Here is a 23,110-nt window from a genome sequence, read left to right as displayed (position 1 = left end):
ATCTTCATCTATGTCCATATAATACAGTAGTCATGTCCACATAACACATGATCTTCATCCATGTCCAGATAATACAGTAGTCATGTCCACATAACACATGATCTTCATCTACAGGTATGTCCAGATAATACAGTAGTCATGTCCACATAACACATGATCTTCATCTATGTCCAGATGATACAGTAGTCATGTCCACATAACACATGATCTCCATCCATGTCCAGATAATACAGTAGTCATGTCCACATAACACATGATCTTCATCCATGTCCATATAATACAGTAGTCATGTCCACATAACAAATGATCTTCATCTATGTCCATATAATACAGTAGTCATGTCCACATAACACATGATCTTCATCCATGTCCATATAATACAGTAGCCATGTCCACATAACACATGATCTTCATCCATGTCCATATAATACAGTAGTCATGTCCACATAACACATGATCTTCATCTATGTCCATATAATACAGTAGTTATGTCCACATAACACATGATCTTCATCTATGTCCATATAATACAGTAGTCATGTCCACATAACACATGATCTTCATCTATGTCCAGATAATACAGTAGTCATGTCCACATAACACATGATCTTCATCCATGTCAAGATAATACAGTAGTCATGTCCACATAACACATGATCTTCATCCATGTCCATATAATACAGTAGTCATGTCCACATAACACATGATCTTCATCCATGTCCAGATAATACAGTAGTCATGTCCACATAACACATGATCTTCATCTATGTCCAGATAATACAGTAGTCATGTCCACATAACACATAATCTTCATCCATGTCCAGATAATACAGTAGCCATGTCCACATAACACATGATCTTCATCTATGTCAAGATAATACAGTAGTCATGTCCACCTAACACATGATCTTCATCCATGTCATAATATTTCAGTAGTCATGTCCATATAACACATGATCTTCATCCATGTCAAGATAATACAGTAGTCATGTCCACATAACACATGATCTTCATCCATGTCAAGATAATACAGTAGTCATGTCCACATAACACATGATCTTCATCCATGTCCATATAATAAAATACAAAAGAAACTTCATCCCTCTTCTCAATGTGAACAATGCTTTTTTCCAATATTTATATAATATTTTTTTAATTGTCTTTTTTTAATGTAATTTAAACAATCAAATTTAGCTGCCGATTGCTATTCCTAATATCACAATAACATTACACTACAGTAGAACACCTCCTTTGGGACACCTCTATTAAGGGGACACTTTCATGTAAAAGGAGCAAGTACAAATATGGTTTTTAAACACTACTGTAAACCTACAGTACTGTGTAAATGCGAACATCATATTAAGGAGACACATTTGGGTCCTGTAGGTGTCCCCTTAATAGGAGTTACAAGGAATTACAATCTGCATCTCCATACTGATAAAACTGTCATACTACTAAATAAGTCCGAGTATAACGAAACAAGAAAACAATAAAGTGAAAAATACTAAATAATTCAAAAGAAAATTTAATTGAACTTATGTATAAAACATACACCAATCAAGGTTAATGTCAATTATTCAGAATATAACAAAAGAGCTAATCGGCAATGTTACAGTGTAGGCATAAACTCCATTACCAAATCCTCTGTACAGTAAACAGTACACCACTGTATATAAGGACATAAACAGAATTTTTTCATTGCCATTCAATTGTTCACAACAACAAAAGACAATTGTGATTTAGTCAGGAAATGACGGACAGTCAAGAAAAACGACAAGCAGCTGAGTGTGACCATCAACCTCGATGTCTCAAAGCGCCCATTGACCACTCAATCTAAAGTGTTTCGCCGGACGGCCTCCGGCAAGCTCAAGACCGAAGATCTTGCAACTACTTTAACACCCACTGAGCATTTTGTACCACTTAACCTTATCATAAAACAACAAAGCTCCTTCCATTTTGGACATAACATCTAGTCTAAGACAGGTATATAATGTGGCTAAAGTTACTGCACATCAATGCAAAACCAAACTGTAGCTTGGTGGTTTAGATGCTTGCCTTCCAATCCAAAGGTCTAGAGTTCAATCCTGACCTAGTGTCAGGGTTGTAACTCTCGACACTTCCAACTCCACTCCCTAAGCCTCAAATGAAACTTAGTTTATAAGCATGATAAATTATAAAATAGTTTATCTATCCCGTAATTGGCTAGTTTGTGCTCGCTGTTGGATGCTTATGGAAAAAAACATTTTAAACAATTGTCAGTACCCCTATTTCTGAACCCGATAATGGTTAGCAGTTACTGTACTGTATGTCCAGGTACCCATTTTTAGGTTTTTGCAATCCTAATTTTCTGTTTTTGTATCATGTCTTTTGCAGTCAATACCATACGCATGCATTCAACCACCCACCCAAGCTGTTGGAATGTCAATAGCGACAATACCAATGTCATTGTCAGTAGTAATAAAAACAAATTCAAGGTGATGTATAATGAAAATAACATACAAAAGAAGATTGTAAAGTTTAACAATAAATTGCCCAGGGTCAAAATTAGGCTTTACTGGTTTTTAAAGACCTAGATTTAAAAAAGTCTTTTCTATTTTACTATTTGTAATATTTTAGGGCAAAAATATAATGTTGCATTTGTCACATTTTTGTGTACTACTTTGTTACATTAAATTACGCAGTTCGCTCCTATAACCCTTGACCCCTAACCAAGAATCACTACCATGGACATTCTGTATTTAAAGGGAAGGAGGCAAATGTCATAGTTTATTCTCTGTTTACTATTAAAATATTACTGTATTAGAGATAATGTTTTTTTAATTGCAATAATGTATGACTTTAGTTGATTTCAATACAAGTATATGACTCGGCAGTCATGGCAATAAACAGTGTGTATCATTATCCAGAAAAGCAGAACTTTTTATTTTATTTACTATTTATTTTATTATTTTAAATTTAATTACTGCAGTAACTCCAGTATAATATTTTTGACATGGTACCTTAATAAATGCTCTTTTCCTCTTTATCTACTGTACTGTAGAACAAATTCTCAATATTTAGCAAGTTGTCAGAATTAGCTTTTATATCTACGCAATTTCCATGTTAGATTACTGAAAAGCTTAACTTTGACACCATCGATGTTAGTTCCATCTGAAGATAATGTAAAATCAATATCACCATAACCCTTTGGGAATACCACATGGACAATTAATCACAAGATATTCAGTGGCCTTTTGACATTTAATATGCATGCTATTTTTAAATACATGATGGTAGTTGATGAATGGTCCTTATTCCTTTCTTGGTATTGGATAATATTGACCTTTACAGGTCAATATGCAACACATGGAATACTACAGGAATAAAGGGGTTATGTACAAATTATCCTACTGCAGTTACTGCATTAACAACATTTTTATTTTAACATGTTTATGTTTATGTATCAAGCATTTTTTGGGTAATCATACAGTTTACACACTGTTTATGTATTGCAGTGATTGCCTCAAGCACTCCTAGAAACGAAAAAAGATTATTGCAGTAAACAATGAATTTACTGCAGTAAACTATAGTAGATAATTTGGACATACAACTGTGCTACAGTATGATGCAGTTTCTGCTGCAATAAAATAAATAATCTTCACATCCTTGGTAAGTAGATACAGGGCAATATTCAAAGTACTTGGTTAAATGGTTATCTAAAATAAACAGTTAAAAACATTGGTTACTGTACATAACCGGTAATCACTGCATATTTTAATTGCACACAGAATAACGGTAATATGTAACTGAACTTAAAGATTGAATGTTGTTGAGTTTGCTTCTTTAATAACCTCTTGGAGCCATTATCAGATTGATACTTAGCAGGAAAAATTCTACAGAAATGCATTGCATTTATATATATATATAGACTTGAATTTGCTACATTAAATACCACTACAATACAAAGCTCGCTCTTCGAGGAGAATATGGATATTGTTGGTTTATCCAGGTAAGCTAGGCATGAAATAGATTTTAGGTTATCATTGACCTCTAACCAAATATCATTTCCTACCATACCTGTAAGAAACCCAAAACGGAAGGTCCACAGCCATGTTATGGTAATTAAACATGACAGTATGTGTGACGACAGGTGTAACGCAACACCTGATAAATTAATCATTAGTGTAAGGTTTCATTTAATTAATTAAAAATTAATTAACATCATATGATAGGCAATGGTCAATTAAAAACCATGGCATGGAGGTACAGTACTGTAGATGGAGTAAGAATTCTATGATGTTTAAAAAATGTGTGGTTTGCCACAAGGTAATAAAGGAAAGATCAAAAAAGTGAAATCCTGTTGAAGGTCCTCTCTTTTCCTATTCCACCTTTTACAATAAATTGTCAGCTAAATAGATAATATAACTCCAACTTGCATTACAGTGTACACTGTCTCTCTCCAAATACGGGATTCAGATAAACCAGAAACTCTCCCAAAATCACATAAAGTTTAAACCATATTAAACAAAAACAACCGTGCCACGATGTTTTTTTTTTGCCAACAAATTCAAAGACTACGTCTACACTATCAATCTTTATGTGACTTAAAAATGTGAAGTGCCCATGTCATATGACTACAGTACCATATTTTATTTGGGGATATCACTACCATATTTGGGCACATAATCACACATGTTTTGTCAAACTAGTTTGATAGTGTAGAGAAAGCTTTACCAGATACAAACAGAAAGAGGAAATTATGAAGAAATGATATTGTAGATGATAAAAGATGATGAAAAAGTAAATTATTTGACAACATTGCTGTTGATGCATTCTTCCTTTAGACTGATAGTATCTAGCGCTTGTCAGTCCCTAGCACTGTAAGTAATTTAGCCGATGATAAGTGTAAATAAATCAAAAACTAAGATGAAAAGTTTCTTTTTTGACTTAGATCTAGATTATTATTTCCTTAGATTATTATTTTGTTTCCTTTTTAAACATTTTTTTAAATTGAGACAATAGTGTAACATGGAATTTATTTCACCATCGATCATTATTCTCAAAATTTGATATATAATTATTGATTTTCCAGTAACAATAACAAAGAACATATTTGGGATTGAGAGTTTAAAAAAATTATAAAAAAATTATTATATTGATTGACCGATTGATGTTTGATTTATTATTTCAGTTATCTGGTACGTTAATAGCCTTTTATGACCATCATAAGTTGTATATGATGATATAATTATGTATTGTATGTACTGTAATGCTATTAATATCAATCTACTGTTTGCATCCAGGTCTCAGTTTTGATTCAGCTCAAATTTGAGCAAGTTGTCCTTCCTGTTGATTTAATCGCGGAAGACGGATTTTAATTCTGTGAAACCCTGTTGCATCATGGGATTACATGCTATACTCAACTCTCATACTTAGAAAACTAAAAGCTTATAGAGCTTTAAAATCTATAAGAGTAAACTTGCACTTATACAGTAAATTTAAATCAATGAATGGGTTTACACAGTATCTTTCTATTTTGGCAATTATTCAATGAATATTCCATTGGATTTGAAGAATGTTGTGAAACTAAATCCTACTATATTCTGACAATTCAGCCAAATCCTTATTTAGCCTAAGTACTACTATTGTGTATTTTGAATTAAAATGCCTGGTTTATGGTTTTTTATCAAAGAGCTTTATATAATAATAATAATATCCTGGATATAGCACCTACTGTAATATTGTGAAACCTCTAAGCGCTGTACATAAAACTAATACAATAAAAGGGAAACCCAAACCGAAGTAAGGGGATATGCCTTCGTTGCTAATCAGGGATCGGTCTAACTGAACCCCGGTCAGCACCTGCTTTCTGATAAGATGTGAAACTAGGCAATCCTGATGTGCAAGTATAACACGGAAAAGGGAGAATTTTTGCATTGAAATATTGTATGGTGAAAAACTAATTTTTAATATATTTGTATTGTAGCACTCTTTTGCAAGAGAAATAGACCAATGTCGGTTTATCGAGGTAAGCTACGCACGAAATAGAGTAAAGAGAGTTTGTGAGTTTTAATACTACATGCATTCATATATGGGGTATAAAAATAAAGATTTTAAACTACCTTTGAAAATCGCTCTAAAGGTAATTGAGTTTTTCGGGGGTTATTACTGATAGTAATTCTATAATAATAATCTACTATACTGTACAGCACTGTTGGTATTCTCAATATCTGCATGAATGATTAGCAGTGCATAGAGTATAGTCAATCAAGCATGACCATGTTCAATCCCGCTGTCATGGTATCTAATGAATATTCACAATGGATCCGGTAACAACAACAATAACGTTCCTTGGAGCTGTGTTTTCATGCTTTCACCTTTATTGAACGCTCATTAAATTTGGATGACATCAAATTTATAAGACAACAGTAATCAGACAGAACGGTATCCTCTTTCTTTATGAGACAATAGAATGACGGAATAACGAAGAAAGATTACACTAATTCATGCATGGTATTCTATTTATTTAATGTTTAACGATTTTTATGCTATTTCCAGGCATATTTCTGACACCAAATTGGGATTAGATTTCATAAATATCTGGTCAGTGAAGGCTGATCAATTCAACTCTGGGTATAAAACCACCAATACTATGGTGTTCTTCACAGGACCTGATGACACTTTCCTTTTTATATGGCTCACTATGACACTTGAAGACCACTGCAAAGCTCTGTCTACACTACACTATCAAACTTGACAAAAAAATGTGATCACTATCACTACCATGGGTAAACCACACTTTTTTTTTGTTAAACTTGTTTGATAGTGTAGACAGAGCCTTATTTTCATTTTAGATGCAAAGAACCGCACTTCAATACAAAGAACATTAAATTGTTTGGGACATCATACAAAAAAGTGTTAATTTATTTTAATGCAATGATCTGATTAATTACACATTCTCAATGAGCTTGATTGACAAAAAGCAATAAACATAATTTTGCATTTTACTATGAAACTTCTTAAACTTTTTATCATTTTGTAGGAATTATTCCACCGAAGTAAAAACCCACTTGATTAAAATTTGTCAATTAAATTACGCACTATAGAGTCCATATCAATTCATCTATTAAGCACATTTAATTACACTAAATGAAGACTTTGTTTTGTCAAATCAAATTCTATAGTTTCGTACTATAATTTCCTGGCCCGGGGCAAGTAAGATTACGCCCAGGTTATATTATGACAAGTATTTATAAGTAGTTAATTACTTGTGGCCACTGGACCGATTGAAAAGGAGTGCAATGATTCAAACAGAACTGTTTTTGTAAAGACTAACAGTTTGATAATTTTAGTGAATGATAAGTAAATAAATGGCATAGTGTTGTTTACGGATGGAAGTCTACAGTACAACAAGTGCATCTGGGTATGAAAATTATGAAAAGAAATTTATTCATGCATTGTAGTATGGAGAATGAAGAAAACTAACAAATTTAGTTCTGTGTACTAATACTAAAGACAATTTGTAGCAAAAAACGTCAAAATATTATCAAAAACTTTTTTTCATTTTCTTTTCATTTTTTCTTTACAATGAAATACATTGTGTTCTGCAAACCATAATTAATAAAAATAAACTTTTAATACAGTATCTCTCTGGTTCGCATCTGGGTACGGTATAAGAAATATGAAAAGAAGTCTACTGTATTCATGCATTGTATGTATAGAGAATGAAGACAAAACTAATGAATTTAGTTCTGTGCACTAATATAGAAGATGGTTGTACTGTATTCATAGCAAAAAAAACGTCAAAATATTCTAAACTTGTTTTTTTCTCAGACTTTGTTTCAAATTTTTACATGTTGTGATGAACATGTAATCATTTATTAATTGGTTATTTTAATATTGTAACAAAATGTTTATTTTGTTACAATAAAGAATATTTGAATAAACTTGTCTTCATTTTCTTTTCAAACACATTTTGTACTATAAACCATAATAATAAACTTAATATAAAGTATCTCTCTGGTTCACAATAGTCGTCAAATATCGCTCACTAACATGTATCATAACCAAAAAAAGAATTATCTCATACCTAATGAAAGCCATTTAGTAATTTTTCCATCGGCATTATAATAAATTATGCAAAAGGTACACACAATAAATAAAGCATTAATATTTGTTATTAAAGTTTGTCTGTACTTTATAAGTACTGTACTGTTCTCATTTGCTATTTTAGGCTTTAAAGATTTTTCTGTATTCCTCAGAAGTACTTCATTTAACCATATCTAGTAAAAATTATAGCATAATAATTCATATTGGCAGTTTATAAATCTCTATAATAAGGCTCCGTTCAGGAGGTTAAACAAAACGTCAACATTCTTTAGATTTCCCCTTCTCAAGTGAATAAGCCATTCTTTCGATTTCCACTATTAAGTTCATTCGGATATAAAAATTAAAGTTTAATATTTATACACAAACAAAAAACCATGTCACATTTTAGAATCATTAGAGCCAATAAATGCCAAATTAAAATACGGTTGAACAAGAAGGGATGTAAAAATTAAGAATTTATTAGAGAATATAAAAAATCAAATTCAATGGAGATCATTTTTAACAGATAGTACAGTAATAATACTGTTATGACTGTATTGTTGAAGCAAAATGAACAATTTGGGTATTACTGTATTAATCATTATGCCGACCCTACACTTTGGTTCCTATTGTTAAGGTTGGTCTACACTATCAAACTAGTTTGACAAAAACAGTGTGATGTGCCCATGGTAGTGATATGTCCAAATATGGTAGTGCTACAGTATGACGTGTCCATATATGGGCACATCACATTTTTTTGTAACACAATGTTTGACAGTGTAAACAGGGCTTAATGTGTTGCTTTTTTGTGTAATTTCTAGATGCAGGATTTTCCTGGATACTGCAGGATATCTTAACCTCCAGGATTTGACATTGGTCGAAATCAGGAAACCTCTATTTCAAAACTATGGCCTATTGTACACATTACAAACTAGTTTGATAGTGTAGACAGAGCTTTAAGCTCCCCAATCAAATTGACATATTAATACAGCAAATGCATCTTTGTACTGGTTGGAAGTTCACTTTTTAATTTACAGCCATGACCCAGAGTCCAGCAGTAGTTCTTCCAAACAAAAGAAGTTGAAAATAAGAAATGGAAACAAAGACCAACTAAAATCTGAATTGAAAAAAGTCTGTCTTATTATTTATTCACATCCAAAGCTTCGAGGTTCGTGAACCCAAGAGAAGGGGTTACCATTGTAAGCAGATGGTATAATCTAACTATTATTATAGCAAGTCAAAAGAATTTATGTTCAAATATACAGAACTGTATACAGTAGTAGTCACAAAGGAGTAGAATAAACATTTACTTAAAAGTAATTCAGGAGGACCATTCTATAAATTTGGAAAACAAAATCACACTCATTCATTTCATTAAATATAATACACCAGAGTGTCCTTGCCAACATATATTTTGTATACTAAGCATTTCTAAAGCTCTGTCCACACTATCAAACTTTATGTGACAAAACTAGTTTGATAGTGTAGACTGAGTTTATACAGATCAGAATTCTCAACTTGCTATTAAAAGTATAATTTCACTTTAGTAGTTCAAAAAACCAAAAAGACCACCATGTCCACTATATTTTGACAGTGGAGGTGGGAATTGCTTTACACTGGTTTAGGAATAAGTGGACCTAATGATCAATTCATACAGTATTTGTTTAATAATACTATACAATTTAATGAGCTATCATTGTGCAAACATTCTTTATCAGCAATAATTTCCTGTTCAATAAAGTATTGAAAGCTCAATGTGCAGTTTGTTGTCAGTACTTATGGGTTGAGTTCATATGATTGCTTTGTCAAGTTAAAAAAATATGACCAACAACAACAAAATAAATGTAGAACCCTTTCCTAGAACTTGTGTACTGTGTACAGTATGTTGTCTGTACTTTTTGGGTAAAGCACTTACCAATTGCCTTGTCTAATGGCCAAGGTACAGTAAAACAAAATGCTAGAATAATAAATGAGTAATAATTACTTGTATTGTATTGTTTGCTTGTAAACAGTTTTCAGTTTTTTTAGTTTAGTTATACCAGGAAAGAGTTAACTGGTTATACTGTAGTTTAGTTATAGCATTAGCAGGGAAGAGTTAACTGGTTATACTGTAGTTTAGTTATACAAGGGAAGAGTTACTGTAACTGGTTATACTGTAGTTTAGTTATACCAGGGAAGAGTTAACTGGTTATACTGTAGTTTAGTTATACCAGGAAAGAGTTAACTGGTTATACTGTAGTTTAGTTATAGCAGGGAAGAGTTAACTGGTTATACTGTAGTTTAGTTATACCAGAGAAGAGTTAACTGGTTATACTGTAGTTTAATTATACCAGGAAAGAGTTACCTGGTTATACTGTAGTTTAGTTATAGCAGGAAAGAGTTAACTGGTTATACTGTAGTTTAGTTATACCAGGGAAGAGTTAACTGGTTACTGTAGTTTAGTTATACCAGGGAAGAGTTAACTGGTTACTGTAGTTTAGTTATACCAGGAAAGAGTTAACTGGTTATACTGTAGTTTAGTTATACCAGGGAAGATTTAACTGGTTACTGTAGTTTAGTTATAGCAGGGAAGAGTTAACAGGTTATACTGTTAGTTTAGTTATAGCAGGGAAGAGTTAACAGGTTATACTGTTAGTTTAGTTATAGCAGGGAAGAGTTAACTGGTTATACTGTTAGTTTAGTTATAGCAGGGAAGAGTTAACTGGTTATACTGTAGTTTAGTTATAGCAGGGAAGAGTTAACTGGTTATACTGTAGTTTAGTTATATTAGGAAAGAGTTAACTGGTTATACTGTTAGTTTATTTATAGCAGGGAAGAGTTAACTGGTTATACTGTAGTTTAGTTATACCAGGGAAGAGTTAACTGGTTACTGTAGTTTAGTTATACCAGGGAAGAGTTAACTGGTTACTGTAGTTTAGTTATACCAGGAAAGAGTTAACTGGTTATACTGTAGTTTAGTTATACCAGGGAAGATTTAACTGGTTACTGTAGTTTAGTTATAGCAGGGAAGAGTTAACAGGTTATACTGTAGTTTAGTTATAGCAGGGAAGAGTTAACTGGTTATACTGTAGTTTAGTTATACCAGGAAAGAGTTACCTGGTTATACTGTAGTTTAGTTATAGCAGGAAAGAGTTAACTGGTTATACTGTAGTTTAGTTATACCAGGGAAGAGTTAACTGGTTACTGTAGTTTAGTTATACCAGGGAAGAGTTAACTGGTTACTGTAGTTTAGTTATACCAGGAAAGAGTTAACTGGTTATACTGTAGTTTAGTTATACCAGGGAAGATTTAACTGGTTACTGTAGTTTAGTTATAGCAGGGAAGAGTTAACAGGTTATACTGTTAGTTTAGTTATAGCAGGGAAGAGTTAACAGGTTATACTGTTAGTTTAGTTATAGCAGGGAAGAGTTAACTGGTTATACTGTTAGTTTAGTTATAGCAGGGAAGAGTTAACTGGTTATACTGTAGTTTAGTTATAGCAGGGAAGAGTTAACTGGTTATACTGTAGTTTAGTTATATTAGGAAAGAGTTAACTGGTTATACTGTTAATTTATTTATAGCAGGGAAGAGTTAACTGGTTATACTGTAGTTTAGTTATATTAGGAAAGAGTTAACTGGTTATACTGTTAGTTTAGTTATATTAGGAAAGAGTTAACTGGTTATACTGTTAGTTTAGTTATAGCAGGGAAGAGTTAACTGGTTATACTGTAGTTTAGTTATACCATGGAAGAGTTAACTGGTTATACTGTAGTTTAGTTATATTAGGAAAGAGTTAACTGGTTATACTGTTAGTTTAGTTATAGCAGGGAAGAGTTAACTGGTTATACTGTAGTTTAGTTATATTAGGAAAGAGTTAACTGGTTATTATACTGTAGTTATTCATGTCTTTTTTTCTCAATATGTTTTGTTTTGTTTCTTGGACCGCACTGCATATATTGTGAGTGCCACCGATTCAACAAATAAATGAAGGAATAATTAAACTGTGCAAACACACTACATACAACAAATGTACAGTTTTGTACAGTAGAAAATTTTATAAGAATAAAAGATACAGTAGTGAAATTTGTAAATGGTAAAATGTATCATTCATTCACTTTCCCGTCTACCTGTAAACCTTACAAATTTATTGTCCAAAACTTTAATTACAGTAGTAAATGCCCACTGCATCAGCCTCCACAATTTTTACAAAAAAAGCATTTTTGTTGAGACCTCATCGAAGAAACTGATTGCCTTATACAAATATTTTAATTGTGAATTTCATACTATGGCCAATGTAATATAATGTCTCTACAGTAATTATCCATTTAATTTTTATGTTTCTCTTTGATATACAGTATTTTACTTTACTTATTATATTGTTTTTACTTTTGTACATCTATTTTGTTTATGTGATCCACCAGTGATATCAGTACTACGATACTGGCGTCTTTACAATAAAGATACAGTTTAGAAATAAATAAATATATAAAAGTAACAACCAACATGTAGATATTATGTAAAACGAAACTAGAGAAAGTGTTTTGGTTTACTGAAATCATGGGGAAAAAAATGTAGTATTTATTGTGAGTTTTGATCAATAAAACTGTCTAACATTGTCTAACGGGAGAGGTATTGCTAAATGTGTGAAAAACAACAGCATTCTGGATAGATTGTCTCATTGATTTCTCATCTAAAAGAAAGATGCACAAATAATTTATGATAACTCATCTGATGATGATAAGCAAGTGCTTAAAACACTGACCAATAAATTAATAGGAAGATCCATGCTTAAAATAACCATTATTATGCAAGTTAAACTTTGAATGGCAAGATATTGCGATCTATTTTGCATGTGGAAGTTCAAGGGTCAAATATGACACATTTTCTGTCAGACATAAATAAATAATATGTTATCAACTGCTCCTACCATGGATATACCTCCATGCTCCTACCAACACATACAGTACAGTAGTACCTGTAATCAGAAGTAATTACTTAAACTTGTAGCTGGCCTACTTATAATACAGTGGAATTGTTGCTGAGTGCAAAAACCTACAGTATTACAACAAAATATTAATACTTTATACTAGACATGTGCATGTTGAGGTTCAAAGGTCAAATATAACACATTTTCAGTCAGACATAAATAAATAATCTACAGCTCCTACCAACACATAATCAGAAGTAATTTGTTTACTACTAGTAGCAGGCGTACTTATAATACAGTGGAATTATTGTTGCTGAGTGCAAAAACCTATTACAGTACAACAAAATATCAATACTTTATAGACATGTGCATGTTGAGGTTCAAAGGTCAAATATAACACATTTTCAGTCAGACATAAATAAATAATCTACAGCTCCTACCAACACATAATCAGAAGTAATTTGTTTACTACTAGTAGCAGGCCTACTTATAATACAGTGGAATTATTGTTGCTTAGTGCAAAAACCTATTACAACAAAATATCAATACTTTATAGACATTTGACGTGGAATACTGCACGCTTGATGAGTAGTTTCCATTGACACCAGGTCAGCAATGAAACGCTTTATATTGAACAGCATTTACAGGCAAAATCAATATACATGACGGCCTTGAGCTTTTTAAATGGGTGGCAAAACCAAAACAAATCGATTGTATACAGTGCTGTACATTGTCAAGGACACGTTAAGTAAACAAAATGGTTGCCTTGTTGATGAAAATCATAACATTAATTTAAATTTACTATATTTTACGGCCGGGAAATGCCTACAGATAATGTAGCATTCATTGTTATGTTAATTTATACTAATAAAGAAATAAAACAAACTGATATACAGTATTTAATCTTAGTGTTTACGTTCAATAAGCAAAACTGTTTGTGTAGGTAATTATTTAATTAATTTTGACCGAGTGTTAATGTTTTGTAACTTAAAGATTCCATCTTTTTGTTATTAATATTATTATTATTATTATTATTTAATATTAATTTTATTTTTTCATTTTTATGTGCATACTTAAAATAATTGGTTAGTTTTTGTTTGTAAGACCCATAGACACATTTCATTTTATTTCAGTTCATTCAATTTTACAGACAAAAAAAAAGTACAAGAACACAATATTATCTGAATGAACTGAGGATAACCCAAGAAAGTTAAATAAAAAACTTATTTCCGTTGGGGTCATGCAGAGAACATTCTCATAAAAATGTTGTACAGTAGATGGAGTAGCAACCAAGCTTTGTATTGCGTTTTTGGCTATACCATTTAATATATATTTATGCATAGCAATATGATTAGTATTATGTGGCATTTTGTTATTTAAACTGGTAAAAATAGGCTCAACACAGTTCTGCATTTAAGTACATTGCCATGACATTTTATACTGTAGTTTGTAACCTAGACAACATGCACAATGTGTATGTAAAATGTGTTCATCTACACTATCAAACTTTATGTGACAAAAGAAATGTGATATGCCCATATATGGACATGATGATGTCATATCACTACCATATTTGAGTATATCATTACTAGGCGCACCACACTTTTTTTGTCATAAAACTAGTTTGATAATGTAGACGGGTCCTCATTGCATAAATACTGTAGAGAATAAAAACGTTCACTTACCTAGAATCATCCTGCAAAAGAAACAAAAAAAGTTTATGAAAATATTAATGACATAATGAGAAATTTATTATAATAAATCTGTTTAGTTTATTATTCGATACTTGATATTTGATACTTAAACTGAATGTACCGGTACTACTGTATCATCTCATATAGGCACTGCCTACCACAATGCATTTGTTTTTTTATATTGTGGCACTTTTTGCTTTGTTTTACAATGCTAAATTGTTTACTTTTTATTTTGTATTCATTGTATAAATTTGTATGTAAATCAAAATGTAAACCAACCAACAAAAATTCATTTGTACCTCGTTAAAATGACAATAAATAATATCGTAACAACAAAAAACTACAGTATTAGTATCTCAAAATATTATTTAAAATAAGATTGAAAGTTGTTGTTACATTGCCATATAACTAACAGAAGATCAGACACATAGCATTAAATAATACAGTACAAGATATTAGACACTTCCTAATGCTATAGTGACCAACAAGTACTGTAAAGCAATAGACAATTAGAGTGATGTCTAATACCCAGGAAATAAAGGGCATTAATACAGTAATAATTTTTTTTCTAAAACTTATTCATTCGGTTGATTGTTTTGAGTTGTAAAACTGACAAATAAGTTTAGATAAGAACACTAATAAGGATTTGTTTGTTTATTTTTCTGGGTACATGTGAGTAAATTTGTTCCCATTAGAAACATGAGATCAACACAGTAAAAATACTGGAAAGTAAATTTATATTTAGTTTCCCGACACAACTGTACAGATATTAATTTAAACCATTTTGTGGTCACCTCTATCCAACATTTTCGCAAGGATTTGAGGACTGTGTTTGAGTTTTAAAATCTGTATGATAATTGATATAGTGGGTGGTTACGCATGGTGTAACTGTAACAGAAGCTTAAAATGTGGTGTTTACAGTATGAATACATCCCGAAATTGAAGTATGAAGATGCAACCAACACCCATGCACTCTAAGTTAAATTTGAATCAGTACTTCCAACCAATATCTTAAAGTTTACACATTGGCCTATAACATATCTTGGTTAGAATAATAGTACAGTGTTTATGGTGAATTTTAAAACATTCTAAAATTTTCTACTTACTCTTAACGATACTTCTTCCACTAGTTGTCTAAGTTCATTCACATTTATTTCTGACTGTACAAATGCTGTAAAAAATATTCCAGCAAAAAATGTTATTATAAAGGGAGTTTACAGGTCTCATAAATCAGGCACTAAATACTTTGAAATGTGTTGCATTTTGTATAGATCAGGTTACAATTACATGAGTATTATATCTGACTAAATATTTATTGATTATTTTGGCGAGGTTTCAAAATGTAGATCGCAGCCTCTTCTATGTACATCTGTATGTAGCATAGGGATTAATATGAAATTAATACATATTATACAGCATCGATAAATAGTGTAAATAAACCCACATTTGGAGTAAAAAAATTAGAATATTAAAATTTGTTTTATTAACAGAAACAAATGAAAATCTGAATAATGAATACATTTCATGTAAAATTTTTACACATTAGTGAATTTCAGTTATGTTATATTTTGGGGGACCTGATATGTCTTAACTAGGCATAGCTAGGGTCCAGGAGGTATAACTATGCCCTCCCAATGTCTGTCGGATTACGTCAAAATGACATTATTGACTGACAGGTCATATTCAATCATAAATTTGATTCGATATGGTATCCCTATATTGACAAAGTTCTGTTAAAAATAGAATTTTAAATGATTATTATCAATAACAGATCATAGAGTATATTCCTACATAATAGAACCATCATTTATATCGCGAAATAATTATGGAATTTATCATTATAAAGCCTGTTATTCGTCGTAGTAAAGCTAGGCTGGCTCGCGGTTCACTTCACAACAAAACATACGAACCACGATACAATCACACCACCAACGACTTGCATCACCTCGCTATTCTCGAGACGATTCCACTCATAAAAAAACAACGTTAAAAACCTCAATATTTCCTTTAAATTAATACAAAATAAGAAAAATATTATAACTTACCTTGTGTCTGTGCTTCTGTTGTGTCAAATAATCCATTAAATATTTGAATGAGACTAAGAAACACTGTAATTCGTATCTGTAACATTCCATTGCCGTAATTTCCTTGTGTGTAGCAACCCGCCATGCTTTCTCTACTGAATCATCAAAATAGAAAATCCTTGGTTGAGCCCATGGAGCCATAAAATAACACAGTGGCGTATTAACATGACAAAGGATGGATATCTAGGCCATAGAAACGTGTAGAAAGATTTATATATTAATTATTATCCTAAAATTAGGCATTAGTCACTTTTATCCTAATCAATAATTCATGATGTGTATATAATATTATAATATATATAATACTAGTATAATAATAATACTAGTAGTATATTAGTATACACTAAAAGCCTATAAGCCTAATAGGCCTATAATTAGTAGTAGTAGTAGTAGTAGGCCTTAATTATCATAATAAATAATTAATAATTTTTTTTAAATGTCTGAAAATGACGTGATACTATTTTTTTTAATTGTTACATTATAGTTCCATGATTTGATGTATGATACAATTGTCATATTGTAGGCTAAGTATGTTGTGAAAAAAAAAATTGGAATCAATTCACGATCTCAGAAACCCGAAAGGTCCGGATTAAAATTTCAATAAAAACCTTAATAATAAATAAATAGACATAATTTTGTTCACGACCTTAGAGAGGGTTACAAAGATTTTCATTTTATCGACGGATTCAAGATTTGTCCCTCAAACAATCTTAAAACAATATGAAGATTAATAAATTGGAGCCCGGCATAGTGCAGTAACGAACAGATGATTTATTGACATTAAAATGTTTTTTTTTATCGTTTTGATTTAGGTTTTCTTTTTATTTGTATCTATATCTATCTATGTATTTATCTCTATTGAGATCCAGCCACGGATACCCACAGCATTGTAAATTTTTCAGTAATTTTCTTTTGGGAATGTAAGAAAAAATTGAGGAAAAAGAATATAGGGGCCTATAGAAAACTAAAATTTATTATTAAAAATAATGGACTTGACACGGCGCACCTTTATTGCATAGAAAATAAAACCTAATAATTATATTAAATAAACAAAAAGATCTTACAAATACTGGACTAGAGACTATATTATTCTTCAAGGCAATATTAGTATGTAGGTAAAATTGCCGAAAAACTTTTCTAAAAAACGTAAAAAAAAGATAAAATTTTTCAAGTACCTCGCTCCATCATCAGCAGTAAGTTCAAAGGCGCCCTCAATAATTTAGTTACATTAGTAATTTTTTTACAGGAGGTTCGCAATTCCTTCTTCTTCAGCTCACTCTATTTTTCCGACGTTGATATCGACAATTTGGCTGTTAATTAATGTGTAGAAGGTAAGTACTATTTAATAATTTAATAATACAAATATCACAATATGTATAAATATTTTTACAATCCAAGTAAAGCACTTAAAATATACATAATTTGCTAGGCCTAGCTAGGATAAGCCGACAGCATTTTGCAATTATTTGTATATAGGCACGTCACGACCAAACTCTAATTTATAAAATGAAAGGAAGTGATCAAGGTAGGCCTAGCAATCCTGAAACTATCTATACAACTTTTAATTTTGCAGATTTCTTTTCTGGCATCAAACAGTACCCATTCTCCAATGATTGAGTATTTTTCTAGATCATTCTTCTTATTCCTATATCGTATGATCAAATGGGTTTTACACAAGGTTTTGGGGGTATGCGAGTTACAGCGACTGTGCCGTGATTGCCCAGCTGGCTCAACACGTACCAAAAAAATTGGCAAGTACCTCACTGATCTAGGATGACAAAAAAACATTAAATATATAGCTATATTATTTATTTTAAGAATAAAATAATATTAAATTAACACTGAAGCTAATTTCATGATTTCTTATTTTATCTTTAACTTCAGAGCTATCATTGAAAAAATCTAAGTATGCAGCACTTAGACGAGTGGTGGCAGATGATGATGACATCACGGTTAATGATGCCGTTCAAAATATTATTACAATGAAAATGATCAACCCAGACACCCACCAAGAGTGAGATTGCTAATTATTGTTCTGCTTCTAGCTAAAGAATAAACATTAATGCTTCATTTGTCCGATGTGCGTCATACCTTATGAATACCATGACGCACCTTTCCCGGGAGTCGTATAGTGGGTCATACAATTGACATATGCATAATGTTACTAGTAAACAAATTCTGGGCAATACAGTTATTAACTAACACTTATTGCTATCCCAATATAACCCTTACACAATAGCACTGTAAGTGCATGAACACCTATGATTTTAATATTGCTACATATCAGTAGCAGTAGTGAATTTGTAATAGAGGGTCCAGGGCATAAACATTGTGAAACGAACTGCTAAACTTGACATAAAATGTCCTATATTACATGGTCATTATTCTAAATTAAGGCCTGGAAGAGTTACTAGATAAAAATGATTATTTTGCAGTGTTGTAGAGGCATTAAAAAACTGTGTAAGCCAAACGATAGGCTACAGGGCTTTATTGAAAGAGATTGAAGTGTTGCGGACTGAGGCATACTCCTCTGAGAATTCTGAACATGAGGAGGATCTTCTACAGGTACTGTACTATAATTATATAATGATGTATATAATGATATATATAATACAGTAATATAAAATAAACATTAATCTAGACAACCCTGTAGACAGAATTTTTTTTTCACAAATGGGCAACAGTAAAAATCAAAATCTAGGCTTCTTAAAGCATATTTTGTATCACTTTTGCAGCTGGTCTGAAATAAAAAATTTTAGGCAATGGGCTTGCCAGAAAAAGTAGCAACAACCAAAAAATATACTTATTATTACATAATAATCTTCTCACTAAAGCTTTGGATTTGTAATTGCAATTCAAACCTACTTATAGAATATAATTTGACTCTTTTTACAGCTGTGGAGTTTGCTTGTGCCACAGACACCTTTAGAAAACCGTATAACAAAACAGTGGCAAGATATTGGTTTCCAAGGAGATGACCCCCAAACAGACTTTAGAGGAATGGGTAAGATTATTATCGTCTTTCTTTTTTTTTCTCTTTCTTTTTATCCAATAGCGATGGATAAAATATTTTATAATGTATCATGCTTATAAACTCATTTGGGATTGGAGTTGAAAGAGTCATGAGTTACAACCCTGGAACTAGGTCAGGAATGAACCCTAGACCTTGGTATTGGAAGGCAAGCACCAGGCTTCAGCTCCACGTCAATTATGTTCAATTATATGAATAACAATGTATGCAATTGTATCTGTAAACTTTAATCTGAACTGTTCTTAGAAACTTTTTTCTTTCATTTATCACAAAAATTGTGTGTTATCAGATTTTACAGTTACTTAAAGGAATTAATTTTAGAAACATATATATAACCAAATTTAACAGTCCAATGTTATTATTTTCATTTGAAATATTTTTCTTTTAATTCAATCTAGGTATGCTTGGACTAAAGAATTTGCTGTAAGTACTGTGAAACATTAAGCTTTGTCTACACTATCAAACTAGTTTGACAAAAAGTGTGATGTGCCCAAATATGGTATTGATATGACATCATCGTGTCCATACATGGGCAATTCACAATTTGTTGTCACATAAAGTTTGATAGTGTAGACAGAGCTTTAGTCGATATTATTTAGATAATTTTACATAAAACGTTTTATTTGGTGATATTACTGTGTGTAAATGTTCACTCGTTTTCTTTTTAGATATTTTTCTACTCATTATTCTGGTACTGCTAGACAGCTTTTATCACATTCCAATCATCCAACTTTAGGGTAAGTTTATATGTTTCTGTGATTTTATTGTGAAATATTAGTAAATACTGTACAATCAAACAGTGCTCATATTGGAAGATATCTTCTTCTTCTTCTTTATTGTATCAAACAATTGATTATCTGATAATTATTTAAAGGATAGCTTGAGTACAAGTTATTAGGAAACACTTCGTGTCTAAAGCTCTGTCTACACTATCAAACTAGTTGACAAAAAAGTGCCCAAATATGATAGTGATATGACATCATATCACTATCATATTTGGGCATCACATTGTTTTGTCACATAACATTTGATAGTGTAGACAGAGCTTAAGTGAGATTTGAACCTGTGAGCTTGCTTATCATATGATTAAACCACAGATCTATATATTATAGTAATCTATCACAGATTTTTAACTTATCAGTGGAGGCTGAAGAAAGATTCACAAAAGCCACACATTTTATAAAGCTCTGTCTACACTATCAAACTCTATATGTTAAAAAAATGTACCCATATATGGACATGATGATGTCATATAACTACCATATTTGGGCACATCACACTTTTTTGTCAACTAGTCTGATAGTGTAGACAGAGCTTAAATAAAAGTTACCTATTACTAAACATTTTTTTCTCAGGTATTCTTATGCAATAGTTGGCATCAACTTGACTAGTATGGCGTACCACCTAATGGTTGATGGTCATCTTAAAACACATTTCTACAATAGCTGCGTTAGTGCACCAAATCTTAATAATTTCCATCAAGTATACTGTAAGTACATGTCCACATACATTTTGAGTCATGCTCAAAAACTTGCCAAAGCAAGTGTATTAGTTACAATTCAAAGTGAGCATAAGTTTATCTGTCAGGATAAGTGTATTCCTTGGAATAATATGACTTCCACAAAATCAGTGAAGTAACGGCTATGAACGCTTACTGGCCAAACACTGTGGCCCCAGAGCTTATGGGGCCCCTGAGCAGTGCCCAGAGGAAAAAATAGGCTTTAAAATATGTCAAAAAGGCTAAAAATGCCCGAGGCCAACACCATTGGAGGGCCACTAAGGGTTCCTAAACCAGTGGCCTCAGGTCCCTATGTTACGCCACTACCAAAAATTTGTGGTAATTTGCGTTCATTATACAGGGTAATAATAATGATATTAATAACTTTATTTGAAAATGGAAAACTTAATATAGAGTATCACGGTGTGACGTCACAATGATAGAGAGCGCTGCATGGTTGCTAGCCAACCAAAAAATGTGTTCAACGCTACTATGTTGATAAACTGTAAAGATCTGTATTTCTATCAAATTATGTATCTTAGCTTGATTTTTTTTAACTTAAACTGTAGTTGAGGAATAAATAGATTATTAAAAACAAATATTTAGTGATCTTTTGAAATGTTAGTTTGTTTTTATTGAAAATTATTATGTTTTAAAACGACTACTTCAATAAGCCTATTCCAAACCATTGGTGATCTTGAAGTCAGGCAGGCTGAACACATTTTTGGTTGCGCTAGCAACCACGCAGCGCCACCCACTGTCGTGACGTCGCACCGTGATACTCTATAGTGTTTTTAACAAGGCCGTTTCAAGATACTACTTAAAAAAACAACACACAATTAAAAGTACAAGAAGTAAAAAGAACGTAACTAAAACAATACAAAAGTTAAAAGGTGTCTACAAATGCAACGTTAAAACAATAACAAAACTGAATTTAATCAAACGTGACAAATTAAATTATATGGCTTAATAATACAATTCTGTTTCAGGTTACTTATTTTACGAGTTTGACAGATTCTGGATTTCAGAAAAACCGGATACAATCATGGAATTCAACAGGATAAGACAGAAATTCCGATTAAGAATAATTGAAAAATTAGAAGACCCAGAAACAATTCTTTCAGCAAAATTTGAACTTGAAGTTAACTGATATTTAAGTTAAATTTAGAGATGGATATTTAATGTTAATACACTGTTTATTGTAGATTGGTTTGTGCCAATTTACGCTAGGTTACAGGGAAACTGAGTGAGTGAAGTTATTATCGTACTGTACTTAAAGATTTATACTATTATTTTAAGCTCTGTCTACACTATCTAAAAAAATGTGATGTGCCCATATATGGACATGATGATGTCATATCACTACCATGTTTGAGCATATCACTTCCATATTTGGGTAGAGAGCCAGTTTGATGGGGGAGTCACTTGGGACTTTTTAGTATATATATAAACCTAGACCTTATTATTTCATAAAGGTACTATATTCACAGAAGTCTAGTTTGACCCAAAAAAGTTTCTGTGGAGCAATTTTTAGCTGCAACACGATTTTTTTTAAATAAATTTTCAATAGAAACAGGCCCATATAAATGAGCTTTTATAAACGTTTGTTTTATGCAGTGTATTTTTATTTATTGATAATATCCAATGTAGATATATCTGAAACAATCTTGTGTTTGTGTTTTACTAGATGAAATTGTAACTGTAGATTTTAATACCATCTTAATATTGCTGTCATTTATTGTTATAAATACTTTTTACTTCTGTTAAGTTATACTTGTCTTTTTAATCGGAACCTGTTCTGTAAATTGGTACAAAATACTTCAATAAATA

The 23,110-nt window shown here is 31.6% G+C and overlaps 1 protein-coding gene across 1 annotated transcript; it reads left to right on the top strand.

Annotated features, from left to right (window-relative positions):
* Positions 1-17,981: 17,981 nt before the first annotated feature.
* On the top strand, positions 17,982-22,707 carry LOC140049099 (ELMO domain-containing protein 1-like). The gene is made up of 9 exons (XM_072093926.1): positions 17,982-18,082; positions 18,325-18,502; positions 18,636-18,765; positions 19,187-19,316; positions 19,647-19,755; positions 20,181-20,205; positions 20,451-20,519; positions 21,138-21,271; positions 22,270-22,707. Exons 2-9 carry the CDS (start codon positions 18,361-18,363, stop codon positions 22,428-22,430), a joined length of 900 nt encoding a protein of 299 aa, XP_071950027.1. The 5' UTR covers positions 17,982-18,082; positions 18,325-18,360; the 3' UTR covers positions 22,431-22,707.
* Positions 22,708-23,110: the final 403 nt, after the last annotated feature.

Source organism: Antedon mediterranea, chromosome 5 (genome assembly GCF_964355755.1).
Source record: "Antedon mediterranea chromosome 5, ecAntMedi1.1, whole genome shotgun sequence".
In the NCBI taxonomy this organism is placed as follows: domain Eukaryota; kingdom Metazoa; phylum Echinodermata; class Crinoidea; order Comatulida; family Antedonidae; genus Antedon; species Antedon mediterranea.
This window is presented reverse-complemented; position numbering and strand designations above follow the sequence as displayed.

Coding starts and splice junctions, on each gene's coding strand:
- LOC140049099 (XM_072093926.1), top strand. CDS start 18,361: ATGATTGAGTATTTTTCTAGATCATTCTTCTTATTCCTATATCGTATG. Junction 18,766..19,186: donor AACCCAGACACCCACCAAGA/GTGAGATTGCTA, acceptor ATTATTTTGCAG/TGTTGTAGAGGCATTAAAAA. Junction 20,206..20,450: donor CTTGGACTAAAGAATTTGCT/GTAAGTACTGTG, acceptor TTTTCTTTTTAG/ATATTTTTCTACTCATTATT.